The 25135-nt window shown below is 54.4% G+C and overlaps 1 protein-coding gene across 1 annotated transcript in view; it reads left to right on the forward strand.

Moving 5' to 3' along the window:
• The first annotated feature begins 2803 nt into the window (after nucleotides 1-2803).
• Nucleotides 2804-25135, forward strand: part of WNT16 (Wnt family member 16) — a 109396-nt gene continuing 87064 nt past the window's right edge. The window contains exons 1-2 of the mRNA XM_078649849.1: nucleotides 2804-2946; nucleotides 3056-3315. Coding sequence (XP_078505975.1) covers nucleotides 2804-2946; nucleotides 3056-3315 — 403 coding nt within the window. The remainder of the gene's footprint in view (nucleotides 2947-3055; nucleotides 3316-25135) is intronic.

A 25135-nucleotide genomic window follows, 5' to 3' on the forward strand; every position in this document is an offset into this window, starting at 1 on the left:
AAAACGAATTTTGTTGCGTGCACTGCATCGCATGATGCAGTGCACGCAACGAAATTCGTTTTATTTATTTATATGTTTACTTACCTGTTAAACTCCGTAATCCATACATTACTACCCCCCACCCTGCCCCTCCCCACGTCACTGCCCGGCCGGTACTCCCACTACCGACCGCAGCTGCCTATTAGGCTTTTTTGTGCCTCTGTAGTGAGCTGTGGATAGGGCAGGCTCTCTAGAAACGTGTCTGTAAGTGTGGTGTCGGTTAGAGGGGGCTTCCTATACCAGGTGCTATAGTATGTGCAGAAAGCTGCATTTATGTCCCCCTGAGAGTGAGCAGTTCCTCCTGATGCTAGTCAGTCTATTTGATGAAAATGTGAATGGAAATGTATAAAAACGTAAATATGCAGATAGTCTGTTATTGTTGCTAAAGCTTCTGCCTCAGGGCACCAAAAGTGGTACAGTTATTTTTATAAAAAATGTGGCTTATGATTGGAGTTCCGCTAAGTTGCCTGAATGAGCACTAGTTCACAAGCAAGAAACCACTCACTTTTACATGCAATTTTAAGATGTACAAAAAACGACGTAGTGTTAAACTTAAGTGAAAAAGATATATTGTGAGGGTGTGTTTTCATACAGTGGTTTTCGTTGAATAAAAGTGGTTAGATCGGGAGGGTGTGCTACCATAAAGGTGAGTGTGCAGAAAGTTGGTAAGGATGCCCTGGAGAATTGTGTTATGGTAGATCGAAGTATTGGATCCTGTTCCGTTTTAAACCAATTTTGTGTAGAGAATTGTAACTTAAAATGTATGATGTGGCTCAGTAAGGTTTTCAAAGTAGCAGAGATTTGGGATATGGAAAGAAAAAAGCTTTCCAATCCTTAAAAAAGAACTGAAAGTACAAAGTTAAAAATTTTGAATGAGCGATACGAGTCTTGAAAGTTCAATATTTGAACCTTGAAAATACATTATTTTCAGCAAAACTCGTGTCGACTGTAGCTATGGTTGATTCTTTTTCAGACAATAGAATGAAAAAATTGTAACTTTTTGAATGTGAACAAATAATTATGAAAACAGTATCGCAAAGATGTTTAAGTAGTTGTTGATTAATGGACATTTAGTCGATGTGATCATTTGAACATGTGATATAATGTAATGTGATTTACAATCTTGACTTGACCTTCTGTATGACCAATAGACAGTTGAAAGCAGCAGCTAGACGACTGGGTACTGGTATAGGACGATTTCAGCACCGGGCTACATACTCTGCTAACCAAAATTCGTCTTTATTCGATTAATTCTAAACAACCTGCTGAGACTGTGGTAATTGTTTATTTACGCCATGTCTCTAGGCCACACAAGGGTATGTAGGGAATTACCCAAATTACTATACTTCACATCTTAATTTTATACCATAATTTAAAAAGGAGTTTATATATGTTTTGCCTTATTTGGATGTTGGAAATGGTATATAATCAGTGAACTTCTTTTTATACGTGTGAAGGTCGATGTACACAAAAATACATCATAAACTTGAAGTGAATTTAACAATGGCCCTTACTTTAGTGTTCACTTGCCGGTGCCCTTGCGCTTGTGTCCGCGGATCAGTGGCCCTAGATTGGCGCCATGTGGCAATCTGTGGGGCCCCTAGCTCAGGGTCACGGTGTCTGTGGCCGTCTGTCAGGTCCACTAGGTCGGAATCCCTGTGCGTATGCCGCTGCATCAATACCCATGTAGCATCCACCTGTTAGTGCCACCGGATCAAAGTCCCCGAGGTTGTGCTCCTAGTTAGTGCCCCTGGGGCATTGTTACCTGGTAGAAGCCCCCAGATCAGTGCCTTAAGGTCTGCGTGGCTGAGAAGATATCCCTCGCTCAGTGACCCCAGGTCACTACTCTTAGAACGTTGTTCGTTTCTTGAAATTAATACTAATTTGCCTTCCTCGAACCACCCCACAGCATCCCTGACCAATAGCGACGCGAGCTCCTAATCTATTCACTCCCAAGGAGCCTCACAGCCAATGGGCGGCCGGTGCCGTCCCGCATGACTGGCACCGTGGCAGCTGGTCAGGACCTTTCGGGAAGAAAGGTTTCCCACTTAATTCAACAGAGCAGTGGCCCTCGCAGCAGCGCCAGCGGCCACGGGAGTCTGCTCCACAGATGGTGCTTAAGTTCTCACCTGACGTCCATGGGAAGTTCTGGGCCTCTGTAACTTCACCAGCGCCACCCAGGCTTGGGAGACTGTTCCAGACACGCAGCCTAGAGTCCCACCTGTCACCAGTTGGACTTTCCTCGCTGCGGCACCAGTGGCCTCCTCAGTGCCCTGTTCCAAAGAAGGTGCCAGCTCCAGATGTTTTCCTGCTGTACCCTCATCCTTGATGCAGACTGGCCTGCCAGGGCGAAGTAGCCAGCCTCCAGCTTGTCGCCTGGGGCCCTCTGATCTTTTATATAAACTGCCTGTCAGGGCGCACGGTGCCAGGATCCAAAGCTTCGTCTCCTGCCCTTTCATCGTTCATATAAACAGCCTGCCAGGGTGCACTGTGCCACCTGCTGAGTGTCATCTTCTGCCTTGGCATCCTAGGGCGCACGGGTCAAGGATTGATAGCGTCGTCTCCTGCCTTCTTATCGTTGCCATAATCAGCCTGCCAGGGCGCACGGTGCCACCCAGCTGAGTGTCATCTCGTGTCCTCTATTTTTTAATTCAAACTGCTTGGCAGGGCGCACTGTGCCAGGATCCACACCCTCATCGCTCACCCCCTGCCCGCTCCTCTGCGCTATCCACGAGAAGTCTGCGCGCCTGGCACCGGGGTGGCCATGGAGAGGCGCGCGCGCCTCGGGTGCTTCCAGTGCCCCGGGCCGGCCCTGGACGGGGGCGCACGCCTGGGGCTGCCTCGCCTCTGCGTCCTGCTGGCAGCGGTGCTGGCCATCTTCCCCTGCTGCTCGCAGGGTCACTGGATGTGAGTAGTGCCCTGCTCTGGTCGTGGCCACATGGCCCCGTCCTCTCCCTCCCTGCCTCCCCGCGCGTCCTGAGCCGGTGCTAATGGCAGACCGCTTTGTTTCTTGCAGGTGGCTGGGCATCGCCTCCATCGGGGTGCCAGAGAGGCTGGGCTGCGCCAGCCTGGCCCTGAGCCCGAGGCAGAAGGAGCTGTGCAAGAAGAAGCCCTACCTGCTGCCCAGCATCCGGGAGGGGGCCCGGCTGGGGCTGCAGGAGTGCAGGCGGCAGTTCCGGCACGAAAGGTGGAACTGCTCGGTGGCCGACAGCCCCCCGGACCCCTCCGCTCTGGAGGGGGCGCTCTTCCCGTCCCTGGGCTACGAGATGACTAGCGGTGAGTGTAACTTACTTAGCCTCTCATCTGATTGCAGGTGTTGTGATCGTCTGTTCTTTTTTGGCGTGTGAAAATGTGTTTTTATTTCGTTATGGTAGACTTTGGCACCCTACCAATCCCACAGACCCGCGCACCCTCTACGGGCCCCCCATGGCTCCAGCTCTCATTGCTTCCCTCCCCTACAGAGTACATGAGCCGAGGGGCCCGGGTGACGTGATTTCTACTCCACCCTACTGTTCAAAATCGGATTTTCTGATGTGCTGGAATGTCCCTGCTCAGCGTCCCCCGTGATTGTCCCTGCTGCCTGCCCTCCTCAGCAGCGCCCCCTGCCGTCCACCCTCACCTGCGGCTGGACTGCTGCACTTCGCCACCGCTCCCCTGTGGCTCCGGGCGTCTCGCCTGAGTGTCTCCTCTGCAGAATGTACTCTACCAGGGAATGTGCTTCCTCCTCCTGACCCCCGGGGTCAGGGGTCATGGGATTCTTCCTGGGCCCGCACCTCACCCTGGTGCGAGGTCAACGCTCTCTTCCAGCTCCCACTCCCTCTCGCCATGCGATCCTTTCTTCGGACGCTCGAGCTGCCACTAATATGCCCACTCCCGCTCCGGAGGTATCCGCGGATCCCAGGAGATTCGCGTCCCTGGGTCCGCAATTGTGGCACCCGGCCGTGTGTGTGTCTGACGTAGGCGAAATGCCATCTGGATCCATAGTGTGTCTGGTGTGACAACCCCTTCCCTAGAGTCCTTGTGCCTCAGGCGTGACAGACCCTCCCTGAGACAATAGTGTCTCCCATGCGACAGCCGTCCCCAGACCCACCTCTTTGATGAGACACATCCTCCCTGGATCACCCCTGGCCCTGATCTCAGTCTCTTTAAGATCCCAGTGGCTGTGAGGGAAAGCCAGTCTAGTCTCTCTCTGGGTCCCAGTTTCTCAGAGGTAACAACCTCTCTCTGTTTTATGTACCTACTTGAGGTTCTATGTAGCACAGGCGTCATTGACCACATCAGTAAGCTTTCCACAATTGCAAAATATGCGTAGAAATTATTATCTCAGATGTCACTTGTCACAGCCCCTCCCTGGAGTCCTGCCAGCCCTTTCCTTGACAGAGCATTTATGTGACCGTCTAAGTGCCCTCTGTGTGTCTATGTGACAGCCATCCCCTGTGTCGCCACTGCCTCCGATATGACATCCCTTCCTCTGCATGATGTGACAGCCCGACCCTGGGTCCTAGTGACCTTGATGTTCTAGGCGCCTTCATCCCCGGAGCCCCTAATGTGACATGCCACCCTAGGACCTTTCATCTCTAGTGTAAAGCTGGCCGTTATAAGGTGGCGGTTCCATGATGTAAGAAAGCCGGGTGCGGGTGGTGAGGGGGGATGGGGTGGGGGGGCCTTCAGTGTGGCGGCTGCCAGGCTGTAGAACTCCCTTCCTGAACATTTCAGGAGCCTGAGCTCGCACCTGTTGCTCTGTAAGCAAGTTAAAAGGTGGATTTTTAGGGATTAGGCTTCAGTTATGGGTTGTATTCTAGAGGGTTTGTCTGCTTTGGGGTGTCACTGCTGTTCTCTTCCGTTCATAGCGCTTTGAGGTCTTCTGGTCTAATGCGCTTTAGAAATGTTACAAATGCAAATAATGTGATACCAGCCTCCTGGATCCATTATCTCCAAGGGGGAAACATCTATTGCAATGTGGTGCCTTTACAATGCAGTCAGTATCACGACTGCAAAGTTACCACAAGCGCCATTACAACGCAAGTCATTACAACAACTTGCTTTAGGGAACGTGTTGTTGGACTTGTGTTGGATTTTAAGTCCAACACCTTCCCTACTGATACACCGACTGGAGTTGGAAGTAATTTAAACTTTTCCAATGTCCAACGCTTCCCTAAAGCAAGTCGTTGTAATGACTTGCATTGCAATGGAACTCGTAGTAACAACACAGTCGTGGTATTGACTGCGTTGTTAAACCATGCATTGTTTAAGCATGCGTGGTAACAGATGCTATTATCTCCAAGGTGACTGCCACGCCTTGGGCCCATTATCTTTGATGTGACAGTGCTCCCTAGGAGTGTTATCTCTGATGTGACAGCCACACCCTATGTCTCAGAAGTCCTTGATGTGACAGCCAGACCCTGGGCCGACGTGACAGTGCTCGCTGGGGAGCGTTATCTCTGATGTGACAGCCACACCCTATGTCCCAGGAGTCCTTGATGTGACAGCCACACCCTTTGTCCCAGGAGTCCTTGATGTGACCGCCACGCTCTATGTCCCAGGAGTCCTTGATGTGACAGCCACGCTCTATGTCCCAGGAGTCCTTGATGTGACAGCCACGCTCTATGTCCCAGGGTTACTTGATGTGAAAGCCACGCTCTATGTCCCAGGAGTCCTTGATGTGACAGCCACACCCTATGTCCCAGGAGTCCTTGATGTGACAGCCACACCCTTTGTCCCAGGAGTCCTTGATGTGACCGCCACGCTCTATGTCCCAGGAGTCTTTGATGTGACAGCCACGCTCTATGTCCCAGGAGTCCTTGATGTGACAGTCATGCCCTATGTCCCAGGAGTCCTTGATGTGACAGCCACTCCCTATGTCCCAGGAGTCCTTTGATGTGACAGCCACTCCCTATGTCCCAGGAGTCTGATGTGACAGCCACGCTCTATGTCTCAGGAGACCTTGATGTGACAGCCACACCCTCTGTCCCAGGAGACCTTGATGTGACCGCCACGCCCTATGTCCCAGGAGTCCTTGATGTGACAGCCACACTCTATGTCTCAGGAGTCCTTGATGTGACAGCCACGCTCTATGTCCCAGGAGTCCTTGATGTGACAGCCACGCTCTATGTCCCAGGGGTCCTTGATGTGATCGCCACGCTCTATGTCCCAGGAGTCCTTGATGTGACAGCCACGCTCTATGTCCCAGGGTTACTTGATGTGAAAGCCACGCTCTATGTCCCAGGAGCCCTTGATGTGACAGCCACACCCTATGTCCCAGGAGTCCTTGATGTGACAGCCACGCCCTATGTCCCAGGAGTCCTTGATGTGACAGCCACGCTCTATATCCCAGGAGTCCTTGATGTGACAGCCACACTCTATGTCCCAGGAGTCCTTGATGTGACAGCCACACTCTATGTCCCAGGAGTCCTTGATGTGACAGCCACGCTCTATGTCCCAGGGGTCCTTGATGTGACAGCCACGCTCTATGTCCCAGGAGTCCTTGATGTGACAGCCACGCTCTATATCCCAGGAGTCCTTGATGTGACAGCCACGCTCTATGTCCCAGGAGTCCTTGATGTGACAGCCACGCTCTATGTCCCAGGGGTCCTTGATGTGACAGCCACGCTCTATGTCCCAGGAGTACTTGATGGGACAGCCACACTCTATGTCCCAGGAGTCCTTGATGTGACAGCCACGCTCTATGTCCCAGGGGTCCTTGATGTGACAGCCACACTCTATGTCCCAGGGGTCCTTGATGTGATCGCCACGCTCTATGTCCCAGGAGTCCTTGATGTGACAGCCACGCTCTATGTCCCAGGGTTACTTGATGTGAAAGCCACGCTCTATGTCCCAGGAGCCCTTGATGTGACAGCCACACCCTATGTCCCAGGAGTCCTTGATGTGATCGCCACGCTCTATGTCCCAGGAGTCCTTGATGTGACAGCCACGCTCTATGTCCCAGGGTTACTTGATGTGAAAGCCACGCTCTATGTCCCAGGAGCCCTTGATGTGACAGCCACACCCTATGTCCCAGGAGTCCTTGATGTGACAGCCACGCCCTATGTCCCAGGAGTCCTTGATGTGACAGCCACGCTCTATATCCCAGGAGTCCTTGATGTGACAGCCACACTCTATGTCCCAGGAGTCCTTGATGTGACAGCCACACTCTATGTCCCAGGAGTCCTTGATGTGACAGCCACGCTCTATGTCCCAGGGGTCCTTGATGTGACAGCCACGCTCTATGTCCCAGGAGTCCTTGATGTGACAGCCACGCTCTATATCCCAGGAGTCCTTGATGTGACAGCCACGCTCTATGTCCCAGGAGTCCTTGATGTGACAGCCACGCTCTATGTCCCAGGGGTCCTTGATGTGACAGCCACGCTCTATGTCCCAGGAGTACTTGATGTGACAGCCACACTCTATGTCCCAGGAGTCCTTGATGTGACAGCCACGCTCTATGTCCCAGGAGTCCTTGATGTGACAGCCACGCTCTATGTCCCAGGGGTCCTTGATGTGATCGCCACGCTCTATGTCCCAGGAGTCCTTGATGTGACAGCCACGCTCTATGTCCCAGGGTTACTTGATGTGAAAGCCACGCTCTATGTCCCAGGAGCCCTTGATGTGACAGCCACACCCTATGTCCCAGGAGTCCTTGATGTGACAGCCACGCCCTATGTCCCAGGAGTCCTTGATGTGACAGCCACGCTCTATATCCCAGGAGTCCTTGATGTGACAGCCACACTCTATGTCCCAGGAGTCCTTGATGTGACAGCCACACTCTATGTCCCAGGAGTCCTTGATGTGACAGCCACGCTCTATGTCCCAGGGGTCCTTGATGTGACAGCCACGCTCTATGTCCCAGGAGTCCTTGATGTGACAGCCACGCTCTATATCCCAGGAGTCCTTGATGTGACAGCCACGCTCTATGTCCCAGGAGTCCTTGATGTGACAGCCACGCTCTATGTCCCAGGGGTCCTTGATGTGACAGCCACGCTCTATGTCCCAGGAGTACTTGATGTGACAGCCACACTCTATGTCCCAGGAGTCCTTGATGTGACAGCCACGCTCTATGTCCCAGGGGTCCTTGGTGTGACAGCCACACTCTATGTCCCAGGAGTCCTTGATGTGACAGCCACACTCTATGTCCCAGGGGTCCATGATGTGACAGCCACGCTCTATGTCCCAGGAGTCCTTGATGTGACAGCCACGCTCTATGTCCCAGGAGTCCATGATGTGACAGCCATGCCCTATGTCCCAGGAGTCCATGATGTGACAGCCACACTCTATGTCCCAGGAGTCCTTGATGTGACAGCCACACTCTATGTCCCAGGGGTCCTTGGTGTGACAGCCACACTCTATGTCCCAGGAGTCCTTGATGTGACAGCCACACTCTATGTCCCAGGAGTCCTTGATGTGACAGCCACGCTCTATGTCCCAGGGGTCCTTGATGTGACAGCCACGCTCTATGTCCCAGGGGTCCTTGGTGTGACAGCCACGCTCTATGTCCCAGGAGTCCTTGATGTGACAGCCACGCTCTATGTCCCAGGAGTCCTTGATGTGACAGCCACACCCTATGTCCCAGGAGTCCTTGATGTGACAGTCATGCCCTATGTCCCAGGAGTCCTTGATGTGACAGCCACGCTCTATGTCCCGGGAGTCCTTGATGTGACAGCCACGCCCTATGTCCCAGGAGTTCTTGATGTGACAGCCACACTCTATGTCCCAGGAGTCCTTGATGTGACAGCCACGCTCTATGTCCCATGAGTCCTTGATGTGACAGCCACACCCCATGTCCCAGGAGTCCTTGATGTGACAGCCACGCTCTATGTCCCAGGAGTCCTTGATGTGACAGCCACACTCTATGTCCCAGGAGTCCTTGATGTGACAGCCATACTCTGTCCCAGGAGTCCTTGATGTGACAGCCATGCCCTCTGTCCCAGGAGTCCTTGATGTGACAGCCACGCCCTATGTCCCAGGAGTTCTTGATGTGACAGCCACACTCTATGTCCCAGGAGTCCTTGATGTGACAGCCACGCTCTATGTTCCAGGAGTCCTTGATGTGACAGCCACGCTCTATCCCAGGGGTCCTTGATGTGACAGCCACACTCTATGTCCCAGGAGTCCTTGATGTGACAGCCACGCTCTATCCCAGGGGTCCTTGATGTGACAGCCACGCTCTATGTCCCAGGGTTACTTGATGTGAAAGCCATGCCCTATGTCCGAGGACTCCTTGATGTGACAGCCACACCCTCTGTCCCAGGAGTCCTTGATGTGACAGCCACACTCTATGTCCCAGGAGTCCTTGATGTGACAGCCACGCTCTATGTCCCAGGAGTCCTTGATGTGACAGCCATACTCTATGTCCCAGGAGTCCTTGATGTGACAGCCATGCCCTCTGTCCCAGGAGTCCTTGATGTGACAGCCACGCTCTATGTCCCAGGAGTCCTTGATGTGACAGCCACACTCTATGTCCCAGGAGTCCTTGATGTGACAGCCACACTTTATGTCCCAGGGTTACTTGATGTGACAGCCACGCCCTATGTCCCAGGAGTCCTTGATGTGACAGCCACGCCGTATGTCCCTGGAGTCCTTGATGTGACAGCCACGCTCTATGTCCCAGGAGTCCTTGATGTGACAGCCACGCCCTATGTCCCAGGAGTCCATGATGTGACAGCCATGCCCTATGTCCCAGGGGTCCTTGATGTGACAGCCACGCTCTATGTCCCAGGAGTCCTTGATGTGACAGCCACGCTCTATGTCCCAGGAGTCCATGATGTGACAGCCACGCTCTATGTCCCAGGAGTCCTTGATGTGACAGCCACACCCTCTGTCCCAGGAGTCCTTGATGTGACAGCCACACTCTATGTCCCAGGAGTCCTTGATGTGACAGCCAGACCCTCTGTCCCAGGGGTACTTGATGTGACAGCCACACCCTCTGTCCCAGGAGTCCTTGATGTGACAGCCACGCCCTATGTCCCAGGAGTCCTTGATGTGACAGCCACGCCGTATGTCCCAGGAGTCCATGATGTGACAGCCACGCTCTATGTCCCAGGAGTCCTTGATGTGACAGCCACGCCCTATGTCCCAGGAGTCCTTGATGTGACAGCCACGCTCTATGTCCCAGGAGTCCTTGATGTGACAGCCACGCCCTATGTCCCAGGAGTCCTTGATGTGACAGCCACGCTCTATGTCCCAGGAGTCCTTGATGTGACAGCCACGCTCTATGTCCCAGGAGTCCTTGATGTGACAGCCACGCCCTATGTCCCAGGAGTCCATGATGTGACAGCCATGCCCTATGTCCCAGGGGTCCTTGATGTGACAGCCAGACCCTCTGTCCCAGGAGTCCTTGATGTGACAGCCACACTCTATGTCCCAGGAGTCCTTGATGTGACAGCCACGCTCTATGTCCCAGGAGTCCATGATGTGACAGCCATGCCCTATGTCCCAGGAGTCCATGATGTGACAGCCACGCTCTATGTCCCAGGAGTCCTTGATGTGACAGCCACGCTCTATGTCCCAGGAGTCCATGATGTGACAGCCATGCCCTATGTCCCAGGAGTCCATGATGTGACAGCCACGCTCTATGCCCCGGAGTCCTTGATGTGACAGCCACGCTCTATGCCCCGGAGTCCTTGATGTGACAGCCATACTCTATGTCCCAGGAGTCCTTGATGTGACAGCCACACCCTCTGTCCCAGGAGTCCTTGATGTGACAGCCATGCCCTCTGTCCCAGGAGTCCTTGATGTGACAGCCACGCTCTATATCCCAGGAGTCCTTGATGTGACCGCCACGCTCTATGTCCCAGGGGTCCTTGGTGTGACAGCCACGCTCTATGTCCCAGGAGTCCTTGATGTGACAGCCACACTCTATGTCCCAGGAGTCCTTGATGTGACAGCCACACTCTATGTCCCAGGAGTCCTTGATGTGACAGCCACACTCTATGTCCCAGGAGTCCATGATGTGACAGCCATGGTCTATGTCCCAGGAGTCCTTGATGTGACAGCCACGCTCTATGTCCCAGGAGTCCATGATGTGACAGCCATGCCCTATGTCCCAGGGGTCCTTGATGTGACAGCCATACTCTATGTCCCAGGAGTCCTTGATGTGACAGCCACACTCTATGTCCCAGGAGTCCATGATGTGACAGCCACGCTCTATGCCCCGGAGTCCTTGATGTGACAGCCACACCCTCTGTCCCAGGAGTCCTTGATGTGACAGCCATGCCCTCTGTCCCAGGAGTCCTTGATGTGACAGCCACGCTCTATGTCCCAGGAGTCCTTGATGTGACAGCCACGCTCTATGTCCCAGGAGTCCTTGATGTGACAGCCACGCTCTATGTCCCAGGAGTCCTTGATGTGACAGCCACGCTCTATGTCCCAGGAGTCCTTGATGTGACAGTCATGCCCTATGTCCGAGGACTCCTTGATGTGACAGCCACACCCTCTGTCCCAGGAGTCCTTGATGTGACAGCCACGCTCTATGTCCCAGGAGTCCTTGATGTGACAGTCATGCCCTATGTCCGAGGACTCCTTGATGTGACAGCCACACCCTCTGTCCCAGGAGTCCTTGATGTGACAGCCACGCTCTATATCCCAGGAGTCCTTGATGTGACCGCCACGCTCTATGTCCCAGGAGTCCTTGATGTGACAGCCACACTCTATGTCCCAGGAGTCCTTGATGTGACAGCCACACTCTATGTCCCAGGGTTACTTGATGTGACAGCCACGCCCTATGTCCCAGGAGTCCTTGATGTGACAGCCACGCCCTATGTCCCAGGAGTCCTTGATGTGACAGCCACGCTCTATGTCCCAGGGGTCCTTGATGTGACAGCCACGCCCTATGTCCCAGGAGTCCTTGATGTGACAGCCACGCCGTATGTCCCAGGAGTCCTTGATGTGACAGCCACGCTCTATGTCCCAGGAGTCCTTGATGTGACAGCCACGTCCTATGTCCCAGGAGTCCTTGATGTGACAGCCACGCCCTATGTCCCAGGAGTCCTTGATGTGACAGCCACGTCCTATGTCCCAGGAGTCCTTGATGTGACAGCCACGCCGTATGTCCCAGGAGTCCTTGATGTGACAGCCACGCTCTATGTCCCAGGAGTCCATGATGTGACAGCCACGCTCTATGTCTCAGGAGACCTTGATGTGACAGCCAAGCCCTATGTCCCAGGAGACCTTGATGTGACAGCCACGCTCTATGTCCCAGGAGTCCTTGATGTGACAGCCACACTCTATGTCCCATGAGTCATTGATGTGACAGCCACACTCTATGACCCAGGAGTCATTGATGTGACAGCCACACTCTATGTCTCAGGAGTCCTTGATGTGACAGCCACACTCTATGCCCCGGGAGTCCTTGATGTGACAGCCACACCCTCTGTCCCAGGAGTCCTTGATGTGACAGCCACGCTCTATGTCCCAGGAGTCCATGATGTGACAGCCATGCCCTATGTCCCAGGAGTCCATGATGTGACAGCCACGCTCTATGTCCCAGGGGTCCTTGGTGTGACAGCCACGCTCTATGTCCCAGGAGTCCTTGATGTGACAGCCACGCTCTATGTCCCAGGAGTCCTTGATGTGACAGCCACGCTCTATTTCCCAGGAGTCCTTGATGTGACAGCCACACCCTATGTCCCAGGAGTCCTTGATGTGACAGTCACGCCCTATGTCCCAGGAGTCCTTGATGTGACAGCCACGCTCTATGTCCCGGGAGTCCTTGATGTGACAGCCACGCCCTATGTCCCAGGAGTTCTTGATGTGACAGCCACACTCTATGTCCCAGGAGTCCTTGATGTGACAGCCACGCTCTATGTCCCAGGAGTCCTTGATGTGACAGCCACACTCTATGTCCCAGGAGTCCTTGATGTGACAGCCATGCCCTCTGTCCCAGGAGTCCTTGATGTGACAGCCACGCCTTATGTCCCAGGGGTCCTTGATGTGACAGCCACGCTCTATGTCCCAGGAGTCCTTGATGTGACAGCCACACTCTATGTCCCAGGAGTCCTTGATGTGACAGCCATGCCCTCTGTCCCAGGAGTCCTTGAAGTGACAGCCAAGCCCTATGTCCCAGGAGTTCTTGATGTGACAGCCATACTCTATGTCCCAGGAGTCCTTGATGTGACAGCCACGCTCTATGTCCCAGGGGTCCTTGATGTGACAGCCACGCTCTATGTCCCAGGGGTCCTTGATGTGACAGCCACGCTCTATGTCCCAGGAGTCCTTGATGTGACAGCCACGCTCTATGTCCCAGGGGTCCTTGATGTGACAGCCACGCTCTATGTCCCAGGGGTCCTTGATGTGACAGCCACGCTCTATGTCCCAGGAGTCCTTGATGTGACAGCCACGCCCTATGTCCCAGGAGTCCTTGATGTGACAGCCACGCTCTATGTCCCAGGAGTCCTTGATGTGACAGCCACGCTCTATGTCCCAGGAGTCCTTGATGTGACAGCCACGCCCTATGTCCCAGGGTTACTTGATGTGACAGCCACACTCTATGTCCCATGAGTCCTTGATGTGACAGCCACACTCTATGTCTCAGGAGTCCTTGATGTGACAGTCACGCCCTATGTCCCAGGAGTCCTTGATGTGACAGCCATACTCTATGTCTCAGGAGTCCTTGATGTGACAGCCACGCCCTATGTCCCAGGAGTTCTTGATGTGACAGCCACACTCTATGTCCCAGGAGTCCTTGATGTGACAGCCACACTCTATGTCCCAGGAGTCCTTGATGTGACAGCCACGCTCTATGTTCCAGGAGTCCTTGATGTGACAGCCACACTCTATGTCCCAGGAGTCCTTGATGTGACAGCCACGCTCTATCCCAGGGGTCCTTGATGTGACAGCCACACTCTATGTCTCAGGAGTCCTTGATGTGACAGCCACGCTCTATGTCCCAGGAGTCCTTGATGTGACAGCCACACTCTATGTCCCAGGAGTCCTTGATGTGACAGCCACGCTCTATGTTCCAGGAGTCCTTGATGTGACAGCCACACTCTATGTCCCAGGAGTCCTTGATGTGACAGCCACGCTCTATCCCAGGGGTCCTTGATGTGACAGCCACGCCCTATGTCCCAGGGTTACTTGATGTGACAGCCACACTCTATGTCCCATGAGTCCTTGATGTGACAGCCACACTCTATGTCTCAGGAGTCCTTGATGTGACAGCCACGCCCTATGTCCCAGGAGTCCTTGATGTGACAGCCATACTCAATGTCTCAGGAGTCCTTGATGTGACAGCCACGCCCTATGTCCCAGGAGTTCTTGATGTGACAGCCACACTCTATGTCCCAGGAGTCCTTGATGTGACAGCCACACTCTATGTCCCAGGAGTCCTTGATGTGACAGCCACGCTCTATGTTCCAGGAGTCCTTGATGTGACAGCCACACTCTATGTCCCAGGAGTCCTTGATGTGACAGCCACGCTCTATCCCAGGGGTCCTTGATGTGACAGCCACACTGTATGTCTCAGGAGTCCTTGATGTGACAGCCACGCTCTATGTCCCAGGGTTACTTGATGTGACAGCCACACTCTATGTCCCAGGAGTCCTTGATGTGACAGCCACGCTCTATGTCCCAGGGGTCCTTGATGTGACAGCCACGCTCTATGTCCCAGGAGTCCTTGATGTGACAGCCACACTCTATGTCCCAGGAGTCCTTGATGTGACAGCCACGCCGTATGTCCCAGGAGTCCTTGATGTGACAGCCACCCTCTATGTCCCAGGAGTCCATGATGTGACAGCCATGCCCTATGTCCGAGGGGTCCTTGATGTGACAGCCACACCCTATGTCCCAGGAGTCCTTGATGTGACAGCCACGCCCTATGTCCCCGGAGTCCTTGATGTGACAGCCATGCCCTATGTCCCAGGAGTCCATGATGTGACAGCCACGCCCTATGTCCCAGGAGTCCTTGATGTGACAGCCACGCTCTATGTCCCAGGAGTCCATGATGTGACAGCCACGCTCTATGTCCCAGGAGTCCTTGATGTGACAGCCACGCTCTATGTCCCAGGAGTCCTTGATGTGACAGCCACGCTCTATGTCCCAGGAGTCCATGATGTGACAGCCACGCCCTATGTCCCAGGAGTCCTTGATGTGACAGCCACGCTCTATGTCCCAGGAGTCCTTGATGTGACAGCCACGCCCTATGTCCCAGGAGTTCTTGATGTGACAGCCACGCTCTATGTCCCAGGAGTCCTTGATGTGACAGCCACACTCTATGTCCCAGGAGTCCTTGATGTGACAGCCACACTCTATGTCCCAGGAGTCCTTGATGTGACAGCCACACTCTATGTCCCAGGGTTACTTGATGTGACAGCCACTCTCTATGCCCCGGAGTCCTTGATGTGACAGCCACACTCTATGTCCCAGGAGTCCTTGATGTGACAGCAACACTCTATGTCCCAGGGTTACTTGATGTGACAGCCACGCTCTATGCCCCGGAGTCCTTGATGTGACAGCCACACCCTATGTCCCAGGAGTCCTTGATGTGACAGTCATGCCCTATGTCCCAGGAGTCCTTGATGTGACAGCCACACTCTATGTCCCAGGAGTCCTTGATGTGACAGCCACACTCTATGTCCCAGGAGTCCTTGATGTGACAGCCACGCTCAATGTCCCAGGAGTCCTTCATGTGACTGCCACGCTCTATGTCCCGGGAGTCCTTGATGTGACATCCACGCCCTATGTCCCAGGAGTCCTTGATGTGACAGCCACACTCTGTCCCAGGAGTCCTTGATGTGACAGCCATACTCTATGTCTCAGGAGTCCTTGATGTGACAGCCACACCCTCTGTCCCAGGAGTCCTTGACGTGACAGCCATGCCCTATGTCCCAGGGGTCCTTGATGTGACAGCCACACTCTATGTCCCAGGGGTCCTTGATGTGACAGCCACGCTCTATGTCCCAGGAGTCCTTGATGTGACAGCCACACCCTATGTCCCAGGAGTCCTTGATGTGACAGCCACACTCTATGTCCCAGGAGTCCTTGATGTGACAGCCACACTCTATGTCCCAGGAGTCCTTGATGTGACAGCCACGCTCTATGTCCCAGGGGTACTTGATGTGACAGCCACGCTCTATGTCCCAGGAGTCCTTGATGTGACAGCCACGCTCTATGTTCCAGGAGTCCTTGATGTGACAGCCACACCCTCTGTCCCAGGAGTCCTTGATGTGACAGCCATACTCTATGTCTCAGGAGTCCTTGATGTGACAGCCACACCCTCTGTCCCAGGAGTCCTTGATGTGACAGCCATGCCCTATGTCCCAGGGGTCCTTGATGTGACAGCCACACTCTATGTCCCAGGGGTCCTTGATGTGACAGCCACGCTCTATGTCCCAGGAGTCCTTGATGTGACAGCCACACTCTATGTCCCAGGAGTCCTTGATGTGACAGCCACGCTCTATCCCAGGGGTCCTTGATGTGACAGCCACACTCTATGTCTCAGGAGTCCTTGATGTGACAGCCACGCTCTATGTCCCAGGAGTCCTTGATGTGACAGCCATGCCCTCTGTCCCAGGAGTCCTTGATGTGACAGCCACGCCCTATGTCCCAGGGGTCCTTGATGTGACAGCCACACTCTATGTCCCAGGAGTCCTTGATGTGACAGCCACGCTCTATGTCCCAGGAGTCCTTGATGTGACAGCCACACTCTATATCCCAGGAGTCATTGATGTGACAGCCACACTCTATGTCCCAGGGTTACTTGATGTGACAGCCACGCCCTATGTCCCAGGAGTCCTTGATGTGACAGCCACGCTCTATGTCCCAGGAGTCCTTGATGTGACAGCCATGCCCTCTGTCCCAGGAGTCCTTGATGTGACAGCCACGCCCTATGTCCCAGGGGTCCTTGATGTGACAGCCACACTCTATGTCCCAGGAGTCCTTGATGTGACAGCCACGCTCTATGTCCCAGGAGTCCTTGATGTGACAGCCACACTCTATGTCCCAGGAGTCATTGATGTGACAGCCACACTCTATGTCCCAGGGTTACTTGATGTGACAGCCACGCCCTATGTCCCAGGAGTCCTTGATGTGAAAGCCATGCCCTATGTCCGAGGACTCCTTGATGTGACAGCCACGCTCTATGTCCCAGGAGTCCTTGATGTGACAGCCACGCTCTATGTCCCAGGAGTCCTTGATGTGACAGCCATGCCCTCTGTCCCAGGAGTCCTTGATGTGACAGCCACGCCCTATGTCCCAGGGGTCCTTGATGTGACAGCCACACTCTATGTCCCAGGAGTCCTTGATGTGACAGCCACGCTCTATGTCCCAGGAGTCCTTGATGTGACAGCCACACTCTATGTCCCAGGAGTCATTGATGTGACAGCCACACTCTATGTCCCAGGGTTACTTGATGTGACAGCCACGCCCTATGTCCCAGGAGTCCTTGATGTGACAGCCACGCCGTATGTCCCAGGAGTCCTTGATGTGACAGCCACGCTCTATGTCCCAGGAGTCCATGATGTGACAGCCATGCCCTATGTCCCAGGGGTCCTTGATGTGACAGCCATGCCCTATGTCCCAGGGGTCCATGATGTGACAGCCATGCCCTATCTCCCAGGAGTCCTTGATGTGACAGCCACACTCTATGTCCCAGGGGTACTTGATGTGACAGCCACACTCTATGTCCCAGGAGTCCTTGATGTGACAGCCACACTCTATGTCCCAGGAGTCCATGATGTGACAGCCATGCCCTATGTCCCAGGAGTCCTTGATGTGACAGCCACGCTCTATGTCCCAGGAGTCCTTGATGTGACAGCCACACTCTATGTCCCAGGAGTCCTTGATGTGACAGCCACACTCTATGTTCCAGGAGTCCTTGATGTGACAGCCACACTCTATGTCCCAGGAGTCCTTGATGTGACAGCCACACTCTATGTCCCAGGAGTCCTTGATGTGACAGCCACACTCTATGTCCCAGGAGTCCTTGATGTGACAGCCACACTCTATGTCCCAGGAGTCCTTGATGTGACAGCCACACTCTATGTCCCAGGGTTACTTGATGCGACAGCCACGCTCTATGCCCCGGAGTCCTTGATGTGACAGCCACACTCTATGTCCCAGGAGTCCTTGATGTGACAGCCACACTCTATGTCCCAGGGTTACTTGATGTGACAGCCACGCTCTATGCCCCGGAGTCCTTGATGTGACAGCCACACTCTATGTCCCAGGAGTCCTTGATGTGACAGCCACACTCTATGTCCCAGGAGTCCTTGATGTGACAGCCACGCTCAATGTCCCAGGAGTCCTTCATGTGACTGCCACGCTCTATGTCCCGGGAGTCCTTGATGTGACAGCCACGCCCTATGTCCCAGGAGTCCTTGATGTGACAGCCACACTCTGTCCCAGGAGTCCTTGATGTGACAGCCATACTCTATGTCTCAGGAGTCCTTGATGTGACAGCCACACCCTCTGTCCCAGGAGTCCTTGATGTGACAGCCATGCCCTATGTCCCAGGGGTCCTTGATGTGACAGCCACACTCTATGTCCCAGGGGTCCTTGATGTGACAGCCACGCTCTATGTCCCAGGAGTCCTTGATGTGACAGCCACACCCTATGTCCCAGGAGTCCTTGATGTGACAGCCACACTCTATGTCCCAGGAGTCCTTGATGTGACAGCCACACTCTATGTCCCAGGGGTACTTGATGTGACAGCCACGCTCTATGTCCCATGAGTCCTTGATGTGACAGCCACACCCTATGTCCCAGGAGTCCTTGATGTGACAGCCACACTCTATGTCCCAGGAGTCCTTGATGTGACAGCCATACTCTGTCCCAGGAGTCCTTGATGTGACAGCCAGACCCTCTGTCCCAGGGGTACTTGATGTGACAGCCATGCCCTATGTCCCAGGAGTCCTTGATGTGACAGCCATACTCTATGTCTCAGGAGTCCTTGATGTGACAGCCACACCCTCTGTCCCAGGAGTCCTTGATGTGACAGCCATACTCTATGTCCCAGGGGTCCTTGATGTGACAGCCAGACCCTCTGTCCCAGGAGTCCTTGATGTGACAGCCACGCTCAATGTCCCAGGAGTCCTTCATGTGACTGCCACGCTCTATGTCCCGGGAGTCCTTGATGTGACAGCCACGCCCTATGTCCCAGGAGTCCTTGATGTGACAGCCACACTCTATGTCCCAGGAGTCCTTGATGTGACAGCCACGCTCTATGTCCCAGGGGTCCTTGATGTGACAGCCACGCTCTATGTCCCAGGAGTCCTTGATGTGACAGCCACACTCTATGTCCCAGGAGTCCTTGATGTGACAGCCACACTTTATGTCCCAGGGTTACTTGATGTGACAGCCACGCCCTATGTCCCAGGAGTCCTTGATGTGACAGCCACGCCGTATGTCCCTGGAGTCCTTGATGTGACAGCCACGCTCTATGTCCCAGGAGTCCTTGATGTGACAGCCACGCCCTATGTCCCAGGAGTCCATGATGTGACAGCCATGCCCTATGTCCCAGGGGTCCTTGATGTGACAGCCACGCTCTATGTCCCAGGAGTCCTTGATGTGACAGCCACGCTCTATGTCCCAGGAGTCCATGATGTGACAGCCACGCTCTATGTCCCAGGAGTCCTTGATGTGACAGCCACACCCTCTGTCCCAGGAGTCCTTGATGTGACAGCCACACTCTATGTCCCAGGAGTCCTTGATGTGACAGCCAGACCCTCTGTCCCAGGGGTACTTGATGTGACAGCCACACCCTCTGTCCCAGGAGTCCTTGATGTGACAGCCACGCCCTATGTCCCAGGAGTCCTTGATGTGACAGCCACGCCGTATGTCCCAGGAGTCCATGATGTGACAGCCACGCTCTATGTCCCAGGAGTCCTTGATGTGACAGCCACGCCCTATGTCCCAGGAGTCCTTGATGTGACAGCCACGCTCTATGTCCCAGGAGTCCTTGATGTGACAGCCACGCCCTATGTCCCAGGAGTCCTTGATGTGACAGCCACGCTCTATGTCCCAGGAGTCCTTGATGTGACAGCCACGCTCTATGTCCCAGGAGTCCTTGATGTGACAGCCACGCCCTATGTCCCAGGAGTCCATGATGTGACAGCCATGCCCTATGTCCCAGGGGTCCTTGATGTGACAGCCAGACCCTCTGTCCCAGGAGTCCTTGATGTGACAGCCACACTCTATGTCCCAGGAGTCCTTGATGTGACAGCCACGCTCTATGTCCCAGGAGTCCATGATGTGACAGCCATGCCCTATGTCCCAGGAGTCCATGATGTGACAGCCACGCTCTATGTCCCAGGAGTCCTTGATGTGACAGCCACGCTCTATGTCCCAGGAGTCCATGATGTGACAGCCATGCCCTATGTCCCAGGAGTCCATGATGTGACAGCCACGCTCTATGCCCCGGAGTCCTTGATGTGACAGCCACGCTCTATGCCCCGGAGTCCTTGATGTGACAGCCATACTCTATGTCCCAGGAGTCCTTGATGTGACAGCCACACCCTCTGTCCCAGGAGTCCTTGATGTGACAGCCATGCCCTCTGTCCCAGGAGTCCTTGATGTGACAGCCACGCTCTATATCCCAGGAGTCCTTGATGTGACCGCCACGCTCTATGTCCCAGGGGTCCTTGGTGTGACAGCCACGCTCTATGTCCCAGGAGTCCTTGATGTGACAGCCACACTCTATGTCCCAGGAGTCCTTGATGTGACAGCCACACTCTATGTCCCAGGAGTCCTTGATGTGACAGCCACACTCTATGTCCCAGGAGTCCATGATGTGACAGCCATGGTCTATGTCCCAGGAGTCCTTGATGTGACAGCCACGCTCTATGTCCCAGGAGTCCATGATGTGACAGCCATGCCCTATGTCCCAGGGGTCCTTGATGTGACAGCCATACTCTATGTCCCAGGAGTCCTTGATGTGACAGCCACACTCTATGTCCCAGGAGTCCATGATGTGACAGCCACGCTCTATGCCCCGGAGTCCTTGATGTGACAGCCACACCCTCTGTCCCAGGAGTCCTTGATGTGACAGCCATGCCCTCTGTCCCAGGAGTCCTTGATGTGACAGCCACGCTCTATGTCCCAGGAGTCCTTGATGTGACAGCCACGCTCTATGTCCCAGGAGTCCTTGATGTGACAGCCACGCTCTATGTCCCAGGAGTCCTTGATGTGACAGCCACGCTCTATGTCCCAGGAGTCCTTGATGTGACAGTCATGCCCTATGTCCGAGGACTCCTTGATGTGACAGCCACACCCTCTGTCCCAGGAGTCCTTGATGTGACAGCCACGCTCTATGTCCCAGGAGTCCTTGATGTGACAGTCATGCCCTATGTCCGAGGACTCCTTGATGTGACAGCCACACCCTCTGTCCCAGGAGTCCTTGATGTGACAGCCACGCTCTATATCCCAGGAGTCCTTGATGTGACCGCCACGCTCTATGTCCCAGGAGTCCTTGATGTGACAGCCACACTCTATGTCCCAGGAGTCCTTGATGTGACAGCCACACTCTATGTCCCAGGGTTACTTGATGTGACAGCCACGCCCTATGTCCCAGGAGTCCTTGATGTGACAGCCACGCCCTATGTCCCAGGAGTCCTTGATGTGACAGCCACGCTCTATGTCCCAGGGGTCCTTGATGTGACAGCCACGCCCTATGTCCCAGGAGTCCTTGATGTGACAGCCACGCCGTATGTCCCAGGAGTCCTTGATGTGACAGCCACGCTCTATGTCCCAGGAGTCCTTGATGTGACAGCCACGTCCTATGTCCCAGGAGTCCTTGATGTGACAGCCACGCCCTATGTCCCAGGAGTCCTTGATGTGACAGCCACGTCCTATGTCCCAGGAGTCCTTGATGTGACAGCCACGCCGTATGTCCCAGGAGTCCTTGATGTGACAGCCACGCTCTATGTCCCAGGAGTCCATGATGTGACAGCCACGCTCTATGTCTCAGGAGACCTTGATGTGACAGCCAAGCCCTATGTCCCAGGAGACCTTGATGTGACAGCCACGCTCTATGTCCCAGGAGTCCTTGATGTGACAGCCACACTCTATGTCCCATGAGTCATTGATGTGACAGCCACACTCTATGACCCAGGAGTCATTGATGTGACAGCCACACTCTATGTCTCAGGAGTCCTTGATGTGACAGCCACACTCTATGCCCCGGGAGTCCTTGATGTGACAGCCACACCCTCTGTCCCAGGAGTCCTTGATGTGACAGCCACGCTCTATGTCCCAGGAGTCCATGATGTGACAGCCATGCCCTATGTCCCAGGAGTCCATGATGTGACAGCCACGCTCTATGTCCCAGGGGTCCTTGGTGTGACAGCCACGCTCTATGTCCCAGGAGTCCTTGATGTGACAGCCACGCTCTATGTCCCAGGAGTCCTTGATGTGACAGCCACGCTCTATTTCCCAGGAGTCCTTGATGTGACAGCCACACCCTATGTCCCAGGAGTCCTTGATGTGACAGTCACGCCCTATGTCCCAGGAGTCCTTGATGTGACAGCCACGCTCTATGTCCCGGGAGTCCTTGATGTGACAGCCACGCCCTATGTCCCAGGAGTTCTTGATGTGACAGCCACACTCTATGTCCCAGGAGTCCTTGATGTGACAGCCACGCTCTATGTCCCAGGAGTCCTTGATGTGACAGCCACACTCTATGTCCCAGGAGTCCTTGATGTGACAGCCATGCCCTCTGTCCCAGGAGTCCTTGATGTGACAGCCACGCCTTATGTCCCAGGGGTCCTTGATGTGACAGCCACGCTCTATGTCCCAGGAGTCCTTGATGTGACAGCCACACTCTATGTCCCAGGAGTCCTTGATGTGACAGCCATGCCCTCTGTCCCAGGAGTCCTTGAAGTGACAGCCAAGCCCTATGTCCCAGGAGTTCTTGATGTGACAGCCATACTCTATGTCCCAGGAGTCCTTGATGTGACAGCCACGCTCTATGTCCCAGGGGTCCTTGATGTGACAGCCACGCTCTATGTCCCAGGGGTCCTTGATGTGACAGCCACGCTCTATGTCCCAGGAGTCCTTGATGTGACAGCCACGCTCTATGTCCCAGGGGTCCTTGATGTGACAGCCACGCTCTATGTCCCAGGGGTCCTTGATGTGACAGCCACGCTCTATGTCCCAGGAGTCCTTGATGTGACAGCCACGCCCTATGTCCCAGGAGTCCTTGATGTGACAGCCACGCTCTATGTCCCAGGAGTCCTTGATGTGACAGCCACGCTCTATGTCCCAGGAGTCCTTGATGTGACAGCCACGCCCTATGTCCCAGGGTTACTTGATGTGACAGCCACACTCTATGTCCCATGAGTCCTTGATGTGACAGCCACACTCTATGTCTCAGGAGTCCTTGATGTGACAGTCACGCCCTATGTCCCAGGAGTCCTTGATGTGACAGCCATACTCTATGTCTCAGGAGTCCTTGATGTGACAGCCACGCCCTATGTCCCAGGAGTTCTTGATGTGACAGCCACACTCTATGTCCCAGGAGTCCTTGATGTGACAGCCACACTCTATGTCCCAGGAGTCCTTGATGTGACAGCCACGCTCTATGTTCCAGGAGTCCTTGATGTGACAGCCACACTCTATGTCCCAGGAGTCCTTGATGTGACAGCCACGCTCTATCCCAGGGGTCCTTGATGTGACAGCCACACTCTATGTCTCAGGAGTCCTTGATGTGACAGCCACGCTCTATGTCCCAGGAGTCCTTGATGTGACAGCCACACTCTATGTCCCAGGAGTCCTTGATGTGACAGCCACGCTCTATGTTCCAGGAGTCCTTGATGTGACAGCCACACTCTATGTCCCAGGAGTCCTTGATGTGACAGCCACGCTCTATCCCAGGGGTCCTTGATGTGACAGCCACGCCCTATGTCCCAGGGTTACTTGATGTGACAGCCACACTCTATGTCCCATGAGTCCTTGATGTGACAGCCACACTCTATGTCTCAGGAGTCCTTGATGTGACAGCCACGCCCTATGTCCCAGGAGTCCTTGATGTGACAGCCATACTCTATGTCTCAGGAGTCCTTGATGTGACAGCCACGCCCTATGTCCCAGGAGTTCTTGATGTGACAGCCACACTCTATGTCCCAGGAGTCCTTGATGTGACAGCCACACTCTATGTCCCAGGAGTCCTTGATGTGACAGCCACGCTCTATGTTCCAGGAGTCCTTGATGTGACAGCCACACTCTATGTCCCAGGAGTCCTTGATGTGACAGCCACGCTCTATCCCAGGGGTCCTTGATGTGACAGCCACACTGTATGTCTCAGGAGTCCTTGATGTGACAGCCACGCTCTATGTCCCAGGGTTACTTGATGTGACAGCCACACTCTATGTCCCAGGAGTCCTTGATGTGACAGCCACGCTCTATGTCCCAGGGGTCCTTGATGTGACAGCCACGCTCTATGTCCCAGGAGTCCTTGATGTGACAGCCACACTCTATGTCCCAGGAGTCCTTGATGTGACAGCCACGCCGTATGTCCCAGGAGTCCTTGATGTGACAGCCACCCTCTATGTCCCAGGAGTCCATGATGTGACAGCCATGCCCTATGTCCGAGGGGTCCTTGATGTGACAGCCACACCCTATGTCCCAGGAGTCCTTGATGTGACAGCCACGCCCTATGTCCCCGGAGTCCTTGATGTGACAGCCATGCCCTATGTCCCAGGAGTCCATGATGTGACAGCCACGCCCTATGTCCCAGGAGTCCTTGATGTGACAGCCACGCTCTATGTCCCAGGAGTCCATGATGTGACAGCCACGCTCTATGTCCCAGGAGTCCTTGATGTGACAGCCACGCTCTATGTCCCAGGAGTCCTTGATGTGACAGCCACGCTCTATGTCCCAGGAGTCCATGATGTGACAGCCACGCCCTATGTCCCAGGAGTCCTTGATGTGACAGCCACGCTCTATGTCCCAGGAGTCCTTGATGTGACAGCCACGCCCTATGTCCCAGGAGTTCTTGATGTGACAGCCACGCTCTATGTCCCAGGAGTCCTTGATGTGACAGCCACACTCTATGTCCCAGGAGTCCTTGATGTGACAGCCACACTCTATGTCCCAGGAGTCCTTGATGTGACAGCCACACTCTATGTCCCAGGGTTACTTGATGTGACAGCCACTCTCTATGCCCCGGAGTCCT

This window comes from Lissotriton helveticus, chromosome 1_1, assembly GCF_964261635.1.
Source record: "Lissotriton helveticus chromosome 1_1, aLisHel1.1, whole genome shotgun sequence".
In the NCBI taxonomy this organism is placed as follows: Eukaryota; Metazoa; Chordata; class Amphibia; order Caudata; family Salamandridae; genus Lissotriton; species Lissotriton helveticus.